This window comes from Entelurus aequoreus, linkage group LG08 (genome assembly GCF_033978785.1).
Source record: "Entelurus aequoreus isolate RoL-2023_Sb linkage group LG08, RoL_Eaeq_v1.1, whole genome shotgun sequence".
NCBI classification, from domain to species: domain Eukaryota; kingdom Metazoa; phylum Chordata; class Actinopteri; order Syngnathiformes; family Syngnathidae; genus Entelurus; species Entelurus aequoreus.
The window spans coordinates 21,318,623-21,336,661 of record NC_084738.1 but is presented as its reverse complement, the minus strand read 5'-3'; the positions used below and the strand labels follow the sequence as shown (position 1 = coordinate 21,336,661).

Here is an 18,039-nt window from a genome sequence, read left to right as displayed (position 1 = left end):
GATGGTCCACCTCCTTTTTCTGGATGACTCACATACACTTTTAATGTCGTTTAAACTTAAAGACTGTCATTTTAAGTAAATATAGACATGCAAATTGTTTGTCAAATATGGGCTCCTTTAAACACATAAGTAAAGTGAAGAGCCATGGAAGGCAGAGGCATGTATTGTTACACCACCAGGGATAGAAAACAGTAAAAACTATTTTGATAACAATTTAGTACAAAATCAGACAAAGGATACCTCGGCCCTATTTAAAGTAAAAATGTAGGTTGAGTTCCAAGTTGTTCAACCACCAAACAAATCGAACAGTCCTTTTGTACAGCTGGAGATTTGATGACAATTTTCAGGAAAAGTTAACTTCTAAAGTACAACACATCTGTATAATCCCAATTGTTCATAAACTGGATTTTTGTATGATCTCTGGACCATATTTTCCTCACAATTTTTAGGTTGAGTTCCAAGTTGTTCAATCACGAAATAAATCGAACGTTCCTTCCTGGAAGATTTCACCTACATTTTTAGAAAAAGTACACCTCTGAAGTTGTCACGACGTGGACTATGGTGCAGCTTGCTGCGAGGCTTTCGCGGCTCGCTGCGTGGATTGCTTTCACAAGATGCAAGAGAATTGGATCGGACAAGGCGTGAAGGTAAATACATGTTTTATTCTGACTATAAAAAGAACAAAACAAAAGGCGCGCACAAGGCGGAGATACAAAATGTGAAAACAAAAACTAACACATGGACAAAACTATGGACGTGAAACAAATAAACTCTTACTGTGACAAGAGCAGAACAAAAACTTACGTGGCATGGCATGAAGCATAAACTATGGAATAAGCAGGGCATGATAATGACAATGTCGCCAGGCAGACTAACTGAAAACGACAGGCTTAAATAATAGTGACATGATTGATGACAGGTGCGTGAGTCCGAACGTGAAAACAGGTGCAACTAATGGGTTGACATGGTAACAAAACAAACAAGAGTGCACAAACAGGAACTAAAAAGAGTTCAAAACCAACAGGACATAACTAAAGCAAAACATGATCACAAAGACATGACAGAAGTAGAACAAAACTTTGTATTTTCAATTGTTTAGGTTTTGGATTTTCTTATGATTTTTCGACCATATTTTCCCTGCAAATTTTAGTTTGATTCCAAAGCTCTTCAACTGCCCAGTTAATGAAACGGTCCTTTTGGACGACTGGAGATTTGACACAGATTTTCATAAAAATTAAGGCTCTAAAATCATATATATATTTATATTGTAATTGTTTAGATTAGGGGTTTTCTGATGATACTTAGACCCTATTTTCTTTAAACATTATATAGGTCAGTTCTAAGTTCTTCAACCACCAAATTAATCAAACGCTCCTTAAGATTCGACCAAAATTTTCAGAAAAAGTACACCTCTAAAGTAGAACAAAAGTTTATATTCCGAGTTGTTCAGGTTTTGGATTTTCTTGTGATAATTCGAATCTATTTTCCTTAAAAAATTCTAGGTTGAGTTTCAAGTTGTTCAACCACCAAACCTATCGAACGCTCCTTTTGGACAACTGCAGATTTGACCATCATTTTCATGAAAATGAAGGCTCTAAAATTTAACATGAATTCATATTTGTAATTGTTTAGGTTTCTGATTTTTTTTAATGATACTTCGACCCTATAATTCCTTAAACATTTTAGGTTGAGTTTTAAATTGTTCAACCACCAAATGAATCGACAATCCTTTTGTACAACTGGAGATTTGACCAACATTTTCATGAAAAGTACACCTCTAAAGTGGAACAAAAGCTCATATTTCCAATTTTTTAGGTTTTATATTTTCTTATGATACTTTGACCCTATTTTCCTTACAAATTGTAGGTAGAGCTCCAAGTTGTTCAACCACCAAATGAATCAAACGCTCCTTTTGTACAACTTAAGATTCGACCAAAAATTTCAGAATAAGTAAGCCTCTGAAGTAGAACAAAAGTTTGTATTTGCAATTGTTTAGATTTTGGATTTGCTTATAATACCTCAACCATATTCCCCTTACTTAAGGTTGATTCTCAAGTTGTTCAACTAGCAAATCAATCAACAACACTTCTGTACTACTGGAGATTTGAACATCATTTTTATGAAAAGTACACCTCTAAAGTAGAACATAAGTTTGTATTTCCAATTGTTGAGGTTTTGGAGTTTCTTGTGATAATTTGAATCTATTTTCTTTAAAACATTTTAGGTTGAGTTTCAAGTTGTTCAACCAACAAACCTATCGGACACCCCTTTTGGACAACTGCAGATTTGACCATCATTTTCATGAACACAAAGGCTCTAAAATTTAACATGAATTCATATTTGTAATTGTTTAGGTTTTGGATTTTTTTAATGATACTTGGACCCTATTATTCCTTAAACATTTTAGGTTGAGTTTTAAGTTGTTCAACCACCAAATGAATCAACAATCCTTTTGTACAACTGGAGATTTGACCAACATCTTCATGAAAGGTACACCTCTAAAGTGGAGCAAAAGCTCATATTTCCAATTTTTTAGGTTTTAGATTTTCTTACGATACTTTGACCCTATTTTCCTTACAAATTGTAGGTAGAGCTTCAAGTTGTTCAACCACCAAATGAATCAAACACTCCTTTTGTACAACTTAAGATTCGACCAAAAATTTCAGAATAAGTAAGCCTCTGAAGTAGAACAAAAGTTTGTATTTCCAATTGTTTAGATTTTGGATTTGCTTATAATACCTCAACCATATTTTCCTTACTTTAGGTTGATTCTCAAGTTGTTCAACCAGCAAATTAATCAACAACATCTGTATTACTGGAGATTTGAACATCATTTTCATGAAAAGTACACCTCTAAAGTAGAACAAAAGTTTGTATTTCCAATTGTTGAGGTTTTGGATTTTCTTGTGATAATTAGAATCTATTTTCTTTAAAACATTTTAGGTTGAGTTTCAAGTTGTTCAACCACCAAACCTATCGGACACCCCTTTTGGACAACTGCAGATTTGACCATCATTTTCATGAAAACAAAGGCTCTAAAATCTAACATGAATTCATATTTATAATTGTTTAGGTTTTGGATTTTTTTAATGATACTTGGACCCTATTATTCCTTAAACATTTTAGGTTGAGTTTTAAGTTGTTCAACCACCAAATGAATCAACAATCCTTTTGTACAACTGGAGATTTGACCAACATCTTCATGAAAGGTACACTTCTAAAGTGGAGCAAAAGCTCATATTTCCAATTTTTTAGGTTTTAGATTTTCTTACGATACTTTGACCCTATTTTCCTTACAAATTGTAGGTAGAGCTCCATGTTGTTCAACCACCAAATGAATCAAACGCTCCTTTTGTACAACTTAAGATTCGACCAAACATTTCAGAATAAGTAAGCCTCTGAAGTAGAACAAAAGTTTGTATTTCCAATTGTTTAGATTTTGGATTTGCTTATAATACCTCAACCATATTTTTCTTACTTTAGGTTGATTCTCAAGTTGTTCAACCAGCAAATTAATCAACAACATCTGTACTACTGGAGATTTGAACATCATTTTCATGAAAAGTACACCTCTAAAGTAGAACAAAAGTTTGTATTTCCAATTGTTGAGGTTTTGGAGTTTCTTGTGATAATTCTAATCTATTTTCCTTAAAACATTTTAGGTTGAGTTTCAAGTTGTTCAACCACCAAACCTATCGGACACCCCTTTTGGACAACTGCAGATTTGACCATCATTTTCATGAAAACAAAGGCTCTAAAATTTAACATTAATTCATATTTGTAATTGTTTAGGTTTTGGATTTTTTTAATGATACTTGGACCCTATTATTCCTTAAACATTTTAGGTTGAGTTTTAAGTTGTTCAACCACCAAATGAATCAACAATCCTTTTGTACAACTGGAGATTTGACCAACATTTTCATGAAAAGTACACTTCTAAAGTTGAACAAAACTTTGTATTTCCAATTGCTCAGATTTCGGATTTGTTTATAATACCTCAAGCATATTTTTCTTGCAGTCTTCAGATTGATTCTCAAGTTGTTCAACCGCCAAATTCAACAACAACACTTCTGTACTACTGGAGATTAGAACATAATTTTCATGAAAAGTACACCTCTAAAGTAGAACAAAAGTTTGTATTTCCAATTGTTCAGGTTTGGGATTTTCTTATGATAATTAGAATTCAATTTCCTTAAAAAATCTTAGGTTGAGTTTGTTCAACCACCAAACGAATCAAACGTTCCTGTTGTACAACTGGAGATTTGACCGAATTATTCATGAAAATTAAGGCGTTTTATAGTCAACCACTTTATTCAACATGTTAAGTGTAGTAATGTGCAGCTAAAACATGGATTTAATTGAGTTGATGAGTAATAAAAATGAATTGTTTCCTGTCAATTGCGCCATATAAAGTTTGAAAATATAAATATAAACTTAAATAAGCGCAATGCAAGGGAAGCAAATGAGTCAAAACATGCACCCTTACTGTGTCGCCTGTGCTATTATTTTTCTGACTGGTGCAATGGTGAGTGTGCAGCGATGGAGTCCAACCCCCATTAATAGTCGCCATCTTGGCTTTGTAGCTGAAGGGGAGTTGTAAGTCAGGTTTAAAAAGGACAGAAGAAGAGAAGGTGATACCACGATTGAAATGTGCAATGCCGATAATCAATTTAGGGCATCACTACACTGTCAAAATGTGTGCTTTTGGGCAAGTAAGTCAGCAGCCTAGTGTACACAGAATACTTTTAAAGGTGCACAAATCAAAACAAAGCTTATTTACCTGACGGTAACAAATTCAAAAATGTTCCAATTTAAGTGCTTTTTTGAACACAAGAATCTTCCTAACTCTGGTTGTGTTGCACTATGTACGTTGCAGCATCCACAAGGAGGGACAATGGAATGGAGGATCAATCTGCAGATTAATCCAGGAAGGAGAGGACTGGAAAGAAAGACGCGGTCTTGCCCTGCGAGGTGGAGCTGAGTTGTTGAACAAGAGTGAAAATTACGATATAGTCTCCATATTTCCGAATCCCTTCATGTGGCAGAGCCATGAAGGATTACAGCGGGGATACAAGAATGATCAAGGACTGCAGGTCTGTGTGCCTCGGTCGCCTGACAATTACAAAAATGTTCCTGTTCGCAGCACGCACACACGCCCAAGGACAAAATGTACTTTATTTTCGGGAGGGTGTAATTTGAGGTTTTCAAGAGAAGCCTTTATAAAAGAAGCCTGTGGCACGGAGGAGGTTTTTGCGGCGTGCTCCTGGTGCAAATTTAGCTGCACAAACATGTTGCTCTATGCAAACACCAGCTAGCGAAAAATCTGATTTTTTTAGCATTTAGAAACAATTATCTAACAACCTACAAACATTCCCAGAATTACTAATAAATCTGTCCAAGATTCATGTTAGCGCTTTAGACTTACTGTTAAAAAAGTACATGGAAGGACTTCTTTTTTTTTGGTCGATATTTTTCCATCTCGAGTTCCAGTGCCAGTAGGACGACAATTAACACTGACATGCTAAATAAACACAGACGTTTGCTTGTTACTAGTGATGGGTAAATAATGTCTCAGCGAGTGTGTGAAACACACACTACCTGTATTGACACTGCACTAATACTGTGTTGTGGTTTTGTAGTAGTCATCTGCCATTTGCTGGATTAAAAAAGTCATTAGATTTGACCTGTGAATACAATTAATAGTTAGCAAATCCAATTGTTTTACTTTTTCTCCCCACAAATAGTCGCGCAAAAAGAAATATAGAAGGCAAAACTTTGGTCAATGAGCCAAATAGTAAATCACCTTAAATGGCGTTATAATTTTACCTTCTTTTTAGTTCCATTTAGATCGATGATGCCGATGAAAACGGCACTTTTCCGACTTCATTTAGTACAAGCTGTTGCTCCGTGGCCGAAGGAAGTTCTTCCCGATAAACACAGTTTGGCGATTCGAAATCAAAGGACACAGAAGCTGTATCGGTCACATGTTTTTTTTCTTAAAGTAATGCGCACATCGAGGCATAAAGGTACACAATATCACTACTTGTGTTTCATAAGGAACCAATGTTTCAGTATCATTTGATCCATCACTATAATTAAAACTACTTTTACTTGCAGTAAAGTGGTACTTTGTGGTCATGAAATTAAGAAGCAAAAAAAATCTATCAAATTTTTCTAACAAATTATATCAGGAGAGGAAGCAATTCAACACACATATACATATAAATACACACATATACAGTATATGCATATATACACATACAAACACATATATGTGTCTGTACATATGTATATATATATATACACATACATATATATACATGTATGCATATATGTATATGCATATATATTAGGAATGTCCGATAATGGCTTTTCTGCCGATAGCCGATATTCCGATATTGTCCAACTCTTAATTACCGATACCGATATCAACCGATACCGATATATACAGTCGTGGAATTAACACATTATTATGTCTAATTTGGACAACCAGGTATGGTGAAAATAAGGTCCTTTTTAAAAAAATTTATAAAATAAGATAAATAAATTTAAAACATTTTCTTGAATAAAAAAAGAAAGTGAAACAATATAAAAACAGTTACATAGAAACTAGTAATTAATGAAAATGAGTCAAATTAACTGTTAAAGGTTAGTACTATTAGTGGACCAACAGCACGCACAATCATGTGTGCTTTCGGACTGTAACCCTTACAGACTGTATTGATGTATATTGATATATAATGTAGGAACCAGAATATTAATAACAGAAAGAAACAACCCTTTTGTGTGAATGAGTGTGATTGAGTGTAAATGGGGGAGGGAGGTTTTTTGGTTCGGTGCACTAATTGTAAGTGTATCTTGTGTTTGTTATGTTGATTTAATAAAAAACAAAAAAACAAAACGATACCGATAATAAAAAAACGATACCGATAATTTACGATATTACATTTTAAAGCATTTATCGGTCGATAATCTCTAATATATATGTATATATACTGTATATACATATATATGTATGTAAATATAATATAATATAATAATATCATATATCAGTATATATTATATATTATATACTGTATATGTAATATGTTAATATTACATATATGTTATATTTTATATTGCTACTATGGTACTGTATATGTAATATGTTAATATTACATATTTGTTATATTTTATATTGCTACTATGGTAGATTTTTAGTCTACTTTATACCTGCATTATCCTTTCCATCCTTTCTAACTGAGCTACTGTGTGGAACAATTTCCCTTGTGGATCAATAAAGTTTGTCCAAGTCTAATGTACACATATATACACACACGTATATGTATATACAAACTTATATGTATACCTATGTACTGTGTATATATATATATATATATATATATATATATATATATATATATATATATATATATATATATATATATATATATATATATATATATATATATATATATATATATATATATATATATACACACACACACACATAAATGTATGTATAAATGTATATGTATGTGTGTAGAGATGTCCGATAATGGCTTTTTTGCCGATATCCGATATTGTCCAACTCTTAATTACCGATTCCGATATCAACCGATACCGATATATACAGTCATGGAATTAACACATTATTATGCCTAATTTTGTTGTGATGACCCGCTGGATGCATTAAACAATGTAACAAGGTTTTCCAAAATAAATCAACTCAAGTTATGGAAAAAAATTGCAACATGGCACTGCCATATTTATTATTGAAGTCACAAAGTGCATTATTTTTTATAACATGCTCAAAACAGCAGCTTGGAATTTGGGACATGCTCTCCCTGAGAGAGCATGAGGAGGTTGAAGTGGGCGGGGTTGAGGTGGGGGTGCGGGGGGGGGGGGGGTATATCGTAGCGTCCCGCAAGAGTTAGTGCTGCAAGGGGTTCTGGGTATTTGTTCTGTTGTGTTTATGTTGTGTTACGGTGCGGATGTTCTCCCGAAATGTGTTTGTCATTCTTGTTTGGTGTGGGTTCACAGTGTGGCGCATATTTGTAGCGGTGTTAAAGTTGTTTATACGGCCACCCTGTGACCTGTATGGCTGTTGATCAAGTATGCATTGCATTCACTTGTGTGTGTGAAAAGCCGTAGATATTATGTGATTGGACCGGCACGCAAAGGAAGTGCCTTTAAGGTTTATTGGCGCTCTGTACCTCTCCCTACATCTGTGTACACAGCGGCATTTTAAAAAGTCATGAATTTTATTTTGTGAAACCGATACCGATAATTTTGAAACCGATACCGATAATTTCCAATATTAAATTTTAAAGCATTTATCGGCCGATAATATCGGCAGACCGATATTATCGGACATCCCTATATGTGTGTTGATATATATATATATATATATATATATATATATATATATATATATATATATATATATATATATATATATATATATATATATATATATATATATATATATATATATATATGTATTTATATGTATATGAGTGTTGATATACATATATGTATTTATATGTGTTGATATATATATATATATATATATATATATATATATATATATATATATATATATATATATATATATATATATATATATATATATGTATTTATATGTATATATGTGTGTTTATATATATATACATATACTGTATATATATATATACATATACATATATATATACATATATATATATATATAAATATATATATATATACATATACATATATATATACACATATATATATATATATATATATATATATATATATACATATACATATATATATATATATATATATATATATATATATATATATATATATATATATATATATATATATATATATATATATATATATATATATAGAGCGTCTTTTTCGTGTCGTTCTCACCCTTTCTGGGCCTAAATTGGCTGTAAAAGTGTTCCAACTTGTTGGATTATGTCCTCATCCTTATACTATCACGGTGAGAGGCATTATTTATAATCTACAATAAACAGAGCGGAATGCTGCACTAGTCTGCCCCTGGTCCTCATGGGGATCCCGGGCTCACTCTGCCATCACTGATGCTACAATAATTCACGAGTCTTAAAAGAATCGTGTTTCCATGTGTGTATGTGTGAGCGCGTGTGTGTGATTTTCACCCAGCAGAGGAAGATTTGAGCAACGCTAACTCAATTTTACAGGGCAGACAGAAAATGGGGAAAGGAGAAATAAACGATTTGGACTTTTAGTCACGTAGACGGTATCAGACTGCTGATAATGTTGAACTCCACAAGAATTAGGTGTCTGCTTTGCAACAGTAATCAAATGATGCTTTGCCAGATATTTGCAAAAGTAACAATTTCAGTGTCGGATTTGCGCACCACGCTATCTTGATGACTTCTGCAAATGCGCATTAGCAGAAAATCTGCGCTGGCATAAAACACCACAAATCTCCAAAGTGGCGCGGTGCAGGATGAAAGTTAATGAGGTTCCTTCAGTGCAGCACCATGACCTCGGTGTAAAAACACCACTCATTATGGATGGATGTCATCCGGACAACAACATGAGAACGTATCCAATTCAGTGCCCGCTGGACCTAAAGTTGATGCAAAAATTAGCTGTCTTTTTCTTTTTTTTTCTTTTCGTTTTACAGTGGTTGAAATGCTGAAAGGCAATTCGAGACCTTTAAGTTGATAGATGACACAGGGCCGGGAAAAGTAAATTCTAAGCATTTCTTTGCGCAAAACACTGCAAACAAAAGGACACAAAGCAAAGTAGGTCAGCGCGGATGTAATGCTGACTAGAAAAAAGTAGACATACTCTTACTGGACCACTTGACGGGTCTTCTTAAATCTTCTGTTCCAGGCAGCAGCAAGTGGCTTCTGCCAGAACAAGCTCACAAATAAAGAAATAAAACAGTTGGCAGGGCACATTTACAGCTAGGTTACATCACCCAAATAGGCTCCAACCAATTTATATCAACTTAAAATGTGATTTTATATAAACTTTTATTTCATTACATGCTTCCCTAGTGGCCACAAAGTGCATATCACACCAGGAAAATACATCAATCCTGTCAACTGTGGAAGCAAACACAATCCAGCCAGATTTGTTTGGCTTGCCATAACATTTTCCCAATAGGAAATACTGGCAAATAATCTGTTCCAGGGTCAAACTGTGGCTGTTGTAAAACCCATATGCAGGATTTTTGTTTTTGTTTTTAAAAGGGGATCTATGATGACTTTTCTTTTTTTTCTGACTTATAAATGTTACAATGTTGCATACAATGTTGCAAAACATCAAATCATAAGGTCCATGGATTTTGCTGTGAGCTTGCACACAGTTTTGGATGCCTCTGTTCACAAGGTTTTGCAGTCTGATTACGTTATAGCGAGGTGGACGCACTTATTTAGACATTAAGTCAAGCTTTCAGCTTCCTCTCATCTAGACGTGTGACATCCAGACCCACACCTCCCGCCACCTGAACAGTTTTTTCCCCTCGGCCATCAGGCAAATGAACAATAACTCCTAACAGCAGCTCCTTGAATTCCTTGAATCCCTTCTAAGTCTATCTGATAGCTCAGTTACAGCTCTTTTTTATACCAAATATGTGTTATATGTGTTTTATGTCGCACGTTTGCACCAAGAAAAATTCCTAGTTTGTGAACCCGTTCTCAAACAATGGCAATAAAACGATTCTGATTCTGATAAATGCTCCTTAAAGCAACTTTTTTATGCGGCTCTGAATCAATTGGGTGAGTGTGCAGGTGTACCTAATGTTGTGACCGGGTGAATCGATATGATGTTCATGACGTTTACTTTTGAACGTGTCTAGAAAAAAATAAATAGCTGTGACGACTTCAAAATATATATTCAAAGAATTAAAAATCTAGATATTTTTGTAAACGGTGGGACGTGATTTCATTTGCTATCTGGAAAATCCTCTAGTTACCAACATCTTGCAGACAAGAGTCAAAAAACGGGTTATAGAATGGGCTCTGGAGCGAAATTTACACCAAATTTACACCAAAGCATATCCAATACATTTAATCTAGACCACAAGGAAGTGTTTTAAAAAGTAGATTAAATGATCATTGGTCCACTTTTAAGTTCTGTAACACTTAACTGCCATACAAGTGTGAAAATGTATTATAATAATCTTTCTACGATTAAAGCACTTCCTTCTGGTCTACATAACATGAAATGGTGGTTCTTAGGTCAACATTTTGCATACATTTTGTTTTACAGACCATCTTCAAGACACTTATTGACCGCCTCTTCTGGATGCGCCACTATTTGGGCGATCTTATTTACTACCTCCACTCCGACAGCGTCTTCTCCCCGCCCACTTTGTTGTAGTTTTTAGTGCTTCCATAGCGAGTTTACTAACAGATATAAGTTAGAACTATACGCTACTTTGTTTTAGAAATGGCAACAGCGCAGGATGTATGTGCATGTACGAGCCAGTCTGCCCCACAACAAGAGGACAACGAAAAAAAGGCGCTTATTGACCACAGCGTCGGACTACAATGGCGGACTCGTATAAAGCTCTTGGGCAGTAGTTCTTAACCTGGGTTCGATCGAACCCTAGGGGTTCGGTGAGTCGGGCTCAGGGGTTCGCGGAGGGCAAGACACAACCGACTCGCCGTGTAAATAAAAACGTTTCCCTATCGGCGTATTACGGATACGGCAACAGCAGAAGTCACACTGATTTGCAAGTGAGTAATTTGTTGTGAGTTTATGCACTGTGTTGATTTTGTTCTTTGAACAAGGTGATGTTCATGCACGGTTCATTTTGTGCACCAGTAAAAAAACATGGTAACACTTTAGTATGGGGAACATAATCACCATTAATTAGTTGCTTATTAACATGCAAATTAGTAACATATTGGCTCTTAACTAGTCATTATCAAGTACTTATTAATGCCTTATTCGGCACTGGCTTATTATAACCCTAACCCTCTAACCCTGACCCTAACCCTAACCAAATAACTCTAAATTAAGTCTTTGTTACTTAGAATATGTTCCCCTAGTGTCTAAAAAAACTCTAAATTAAGTCTTTTTTACTTAGAATATGTTCCCCATACTAAAGTGTTACCAAAAACATATAACTTTGTCTTGAATTTGAAAAAAAAACATTTTATTTCTCACCAAAGAAGCTTGGGAAAATTCCAAACAGTTCGTTTGGAGGACAGATAAAGGAAGGCAAGATTATTTTATAAATATCTCCGCAATGCCTCCATGGTTTGATTTAAAATGTTGGGGACTTATGCAGATCCCAAATACACAAACACAGGTACAAATAGGCTGTGATGGGCAAGCTACTTGGAGAATGTAGTAAGCTAAGCTACAAGTTACTCTTCATTAAATGTAGCTAAGCTACAGGGGAAGCTATAAGAATTGTAGCAAGCTACACTATAAGCTTCACGGCAAAAGTAGCATGCTACATCAAAGCTACATTTAACGGCATTTATATCTATGGGCCCACATGTATAATATCAATGTTAATGGAACTGAGAGTGTACAAATATTACTATTAACTATCTGTCATTTAGCTGGGGACACTCTACAACTACTTCTAGGGGTCCCCACAATTCACTGTATGAATTTGTTTTAGTGTGCCTTTTCTTTGGCCCACGCTCACAATGTTATTCATTTTGTCTACCTACAGTAAAAAAAAAACAGCATCTATCTATATCTTGACAAAAAATAAAATAACTTGTGTGTTGTTTGGGAACAGATGATAATAGTTATGTGCAGTAAAACTTTTCATGAACTCAACTCACCTTAATGTTTGTTCCTAAATGTGTGTTGGATTTGTTAAATGAAGAGAGCAGTTATGATTTTTGTTTACAGAGTGAACAAATAAAAAGTAAGGATTTGAGGATTGTTTTCTCTAAACAAATACATTTGTCTAAATATGGCCAAGGACATTCATTATTGTGGGTTTCCTGCATGTCATCTTCATCACTAAAGGAACAATCCTAATCTGCGAGAGAGAATCCCTTTGCCATTTTCAAGAATGTTTGTTTTTTTGAGTGGTCAGCTTGAAGCGTCCCTCTGTCTCTGACTCCCTCGTTGTCATGTGACATGAGTGCGTGTCTGTTATGATTTTGCTTACAGGTTTCGATGACCCGCCTCATCTTGCCTCTGATTGGCCAGTCCATAATGATTCGCCCTAACCTTAGCAAATTGTGACTCGTCATTTGAACCCCAACCAATCATCAGAGTTTTTCTGTATGTATAGATGTTCTCATTCATCCAGGTCCTTGTATTTTCTTTTTTAGGGGATTAATTTGCAGTCCATTCTCTATCTTTGTAGCTTGTAGCTTTGATGTAAGCTACCTAGCTACATGGCTCTAAAAGTAGCTAAGCTTCAGGAAGAGCTACTCGTTCAAAAAGTAGCTAAGCTATAGCCAAGCTACTGGGAAATGCAGTTAAGCTACGTAGCTTAGCTACATGTATCTTGTTACTGCCTATCACTGCCAATAGGTAAGAAAAATTGGTTTCGAATATTAAGCCCCTTTAATGCAGGGGTGTCAAACTCATGTTACATCGGGGGCCACATGGAGAAAAATCTACTCCCAAGAGGGCCGGACTGGTAAAATCACGGCACGATAACTTAAAAATAAAGACAACATCAGATTGTTTTCTTTGTTTAAAAATAGAACAAGCACATTCTGAAATTGTACAAATCATGTTTTGTTTTTTGTTTTTACACTTACATGTTGTGGTTGGTAGTATTATATCTTTATTTGTCGTTATTTATATTTTCTGAATAAATGATGTGATAATGTTCATCAGTCAACTCATTGGTGTTGATTTTCAATCTATCAAGATAAAAAAATTATATCAAAATCAAATTACAGGATGTTATTTATTAGGGGTGTGGGAAAAAATCGATTCGAATTCGAATCGCGATTCTCATGTTGTGCGATTCAGAATCGATTCTCATTTTGAAAAAATCGATTTTTAAATTTTTTTTATTTAAAATTATTATTTTTATTTTTTAATTAATCAATCCAACAAAAATATACACAGCAATACCATAACAATGCAATCCAATTCCAAAACCAAACCCGACCCAGCAACACTCAGAACTGCAATAAACAGAGCAATTGAGAGGAGACACAAACACGACACAGAACAAACCAAAAGTAGTGAAACAAAAATGAATATTATCAACAACAGTATCAATATTAGTTACAATTTCAACATAGCAGTGATTAAAAATCCCTCATTGACATTATCATTAGACATTTATAAAAAATTAACAATAGTGTCACAGTGGCTTACACTTGCATCGCATCTCATAAGCTTGACAACACACCGTGTCCAATATTTTCACAAAGATAAAATAAGTCATATTTTTGGTTCATTTAATAGTTAAAACAAATTTACATTATTGCAATCAGTTGATAAAACATTGTCCTTTACAATTATAAAAGCTTTTTACAAAAATCTACTACTCTGCTTGCATGTCAGCAGACTGGGGTAGATCCTGCTGAAATCCTATTTATTGAATGAATAGAGAATCGTTTTGAATCGGGAAAATAATCGTTTTTTAATCATGAATCGTGTTGAATTGAAAAATAAAAAAATCGATTTTGAATCGAATCGTGACCCCAAGAATCGATATTGAATCGAATCATGGGACACCCAAAGATTCACAGCCCTATTATTTATGTAGTTTGATAATTTTCCTCGACTGGTGCACTATCATGTGGTTTATTTTGTACATATGTAGCATCATCTACAAAGATACAAAGAATTGCTAATGTGAAATCCAGTGGACACATTTAGAACAGCTGTTTCTCTCTTTCAAAAATTTCCGGTTAATTTTTATACTTAGGAAACTCATCCCGTGGGCCGGATAAAACCTATGCGCGGGGCTGATCCGGCCCCCGGGCCGTACGTTTGACGCCTCTGCTTTAACGCAAAAAACACGCTCAAGTCTTCAGTTAAACGTGCAAAAAAGACAAAGAACTAGTAAAACACAGACAGTTTCTTCCCTTGATGTTTCGTGAGATGTACACTAGTAATTAGAACGCCAACATATCCCCCCCCACCCCCTCCACACCCCTGATTGTAAATAATGTAAATAATTCAATGTGATTATCTTGTGTGATGACTGTATTATGATGATAGTATATATGATAGTATATATCTGTATCATGAATCAATTTAAGTGGACCCCGACTTAAACAAGTTGAAAAACTTATTCGGGTGTTACCATTTAGTGGTCAATTGTACGGAATATGTACTTCACTGTGCAACCTACTAATAAAAGTCTCAATCAATCAAACATTTGCACAACTTTTAAAGTGCGCAACATCAAGGGGCATTCTTCTTGCAAAGGCATTTTACCTCAAATGCTCATATTAAAAGCACATCTATTTACAAAAGACACTTACCAGCCAGCACTCCCGCCATATAAAGCAGACTAATTCGTAAGACGCCGTGGACCATCTCCAAAGGAACACCAATCATCAGCTGCAGTAAAGCATTGAAGCCCAGCTGCTCCAAGCTAAAAGGTGAAAATCAAGGAGGTCAGAGAAGCACCAGGTGACGATAAAGTAACAAACAGATGACGGCCCCCAGGATACGTACCCGACGTGCATGAACATGTAGCTGAAGAAGCGCCACACTTGAGCGCGGTGGCCTGGGTGGTACACCAGGGGGCTCTTCATGAAGTCAGGCTGGTAGGTCTGCAGCACCCACTTGTTTAGCATGATGCCATAGCACATGAACACGATGATCTGCACAAAGACGCGGAAATAGCAATAACACTACAAGATGAGAACATGCCCTGCAAACAACATTATTTAGTCAGAATTTGTACAAAAAATTAAGCACTATGAGAAAAATGTTCTAATAAGAAATGAATAGGGAAATTGTCAAGTTCTTTATTTAACATGTTGGAATGAGAATTCAATGTAAATTGTAAGATAAGTTAAAAAGTGTGTGGGACATGTTCTCACTTGAATGTAGTAGTGAATTGTACAAAAAGTTACAAACTATGTGGGATATGTTTGGGCAAAAATGTCGTAAATTGTACAAGAAATTAAAAAGAAATCGTCCAAAAAGTTAAGTGCGATATTTAACATGTTGGCATGAGACTTTAGCAGTAAATTGTACAAACAGAAAGTAATTGCAGAGCTTCCTTATCTTTTTGTCAAGCAATAACTTAACTGGGATCTGAGCCGAGGATGTCGTTGTGGCATGTGCAGCCCTTTGAGACACTTGTGATTAAGGGCTGTATAACTAAACTTTGATTGATTGATGATAACATGTTGGCATGAGAATTTAGTAGAACATTTCTGGACTATAAGCCTTTACTTTTCTCCCCACCCTTCACAGAATGCTGCGGCTAGTTTATGGATTTTCCGGGGTTCACAAGTTTCACATGCCGCCAATAGATTTAACCTCGTCACACGAGGCCAATGAAATTGCCAAACGGGTCAAAGTGGACCAATGAAATTGTTCACATTAAAGCAAACGGAATCGCACAATCATTCAGCCAGATATTTAGCACGTGATACAGTCAGTCAGCCTCATCAAGACACAAAGAAACGCACAAGACTTAGCCCCAAAGCCGAAGACAGTCGAGATGGTCATCGAAAAAGGAAACGGCTGCCGCACAGAACGAAAATCCACCATCACTAACGGGACCTGAAAGGCCGGACCGCCGTGCACCAAATAAAACGACTTCAGGAGGAGGAGTGAATATTTCATGTTTCAATGTGTACACCTGACTATGTACAAAATAAAATTAGTTAAAAAATTAGGTGGGTTCGGCTTATAATTGTGCGCTCTGGAGTCTAATTACATGCGCTCTGGAGTCTGGAAATTACAGTATGTCTTTACCGGTCTTACCTTTTTGTCATGTACTATATTTATCATGTTTGCATGAATATTTAATAGTAAATTGGTATTTTATGTGACATGTTCTCTCCATAATATAGTATTAAATTGTAGAAAAAGTCAGGAACTGTGTGGGATTTGTACAACAAGTTAAGTCCTGCAGTGACAAGTTCTCAGAAGAAATTCATAGGAAATTGTCCAAAACGTAAGCACTACATTTAACATTTTCTGCATGAGAATTTAGTAGTGAATTGTACGGAAAATGAAGTACTGTTTTGGACATGTTCTTGCTAGAATCTAATAGTAAACTGTACAAAGTTAGGCGCTATGAGAAACATGTCCTCAAAAGAAATTACCGTATTTTCCATACTATAAGACACACTTAAAATCCTTTTTTTCCCCTCAAAATTCGACAGTGCGCTTTATAACCCAGTGCGCCTAATGTACGAAATAATTACAGACCTCGAAGCAATTTTATTTGGTACATGGTGTAATGATAAGTGTGACCAGTAGATGGCAGTCAAACATAAGAGATATGTGTAGACTGCAGTATGATGGCAATATGACTCAAGTAAACAACACCAAGATTTTATATGTTCCATTGAAAATATAGAACATTACACACGGCGCTCAAAAATCTATCAAAATGTTTTAGTACGACTTTGGTAAGCTATGAAGCCGCACCGCTTGATGGATTGTCGGCGCATTAAACATACAAGTATTATTATGATGTGTGTATAAGGTAAGACATTATCTGACATTTTGTTTCGCAATATTATGCAAAAGCACCTTTTCTTACTGCTGATCTGTATTTGGGATCGGCATAAATCCTGAAAAATTGCGCGCTTCCGCTTTTGTAGTCCGTGCCGACACCGTAGTCGATAAACTTCTTCTTTTTCTCCATCTTCTTGTTATGTGACATTCATCCTCCGCTGTTGCCATTTCTAATGTAAAATAGTGTACATTTCTTACTTATGTCTGTCAGTAAACTCGCCATGAAAGCGCTAAAACATACCGGTGTATTGAGTTGACATTATTCACCCAAGGAACTTTAGTTATTAGAGAGTTCCGGTAAGACGGTTTTTCACAGGACACATTTCCGGCGGATGAGGAGATGCTGCTCCGTTATTAATTTAAGTAAAGTCTGAATATCATTAAAACAGTTAGCTCCATCTTTTG

At 35.2% G+C, this 18,039-nt stretch overlaps 1 protein-coding gene across 4 annotated transcripts in view; it reads right to left on the bottom strand.

Annotated features, from left to right (window-relative positions):
- The window catches only part of rhbdl1 (rhomboid, veinlet-like 1 (Drosophila)), a 99,216-nt gene that overhangs the window by 31,689 nt on the left and 49,488 nt on the right, over positions 1 to 18,039 (bottom strand). For all 4 annotated transcript variants that reach the window (XM_062054890.1, XM_062054892.1, XM_062054891.1 and 1 more), the window contains 2 exons: positions 15,607 to 15,755; positions 15,411 to 15,523 (listed from right to left, as the gene is read on the bottom strand). In XM_062054890.1, the coding sequence (XP_061910874.1) occupies positions 15,411 to 15,523; positions 15,607 to 15,755 (262 nt within the window). The remainder of the gene's footprint in view (positions 1 to 15,410; positions 15,524 to 15,606; positions 15,756 to 18,039) is intronic.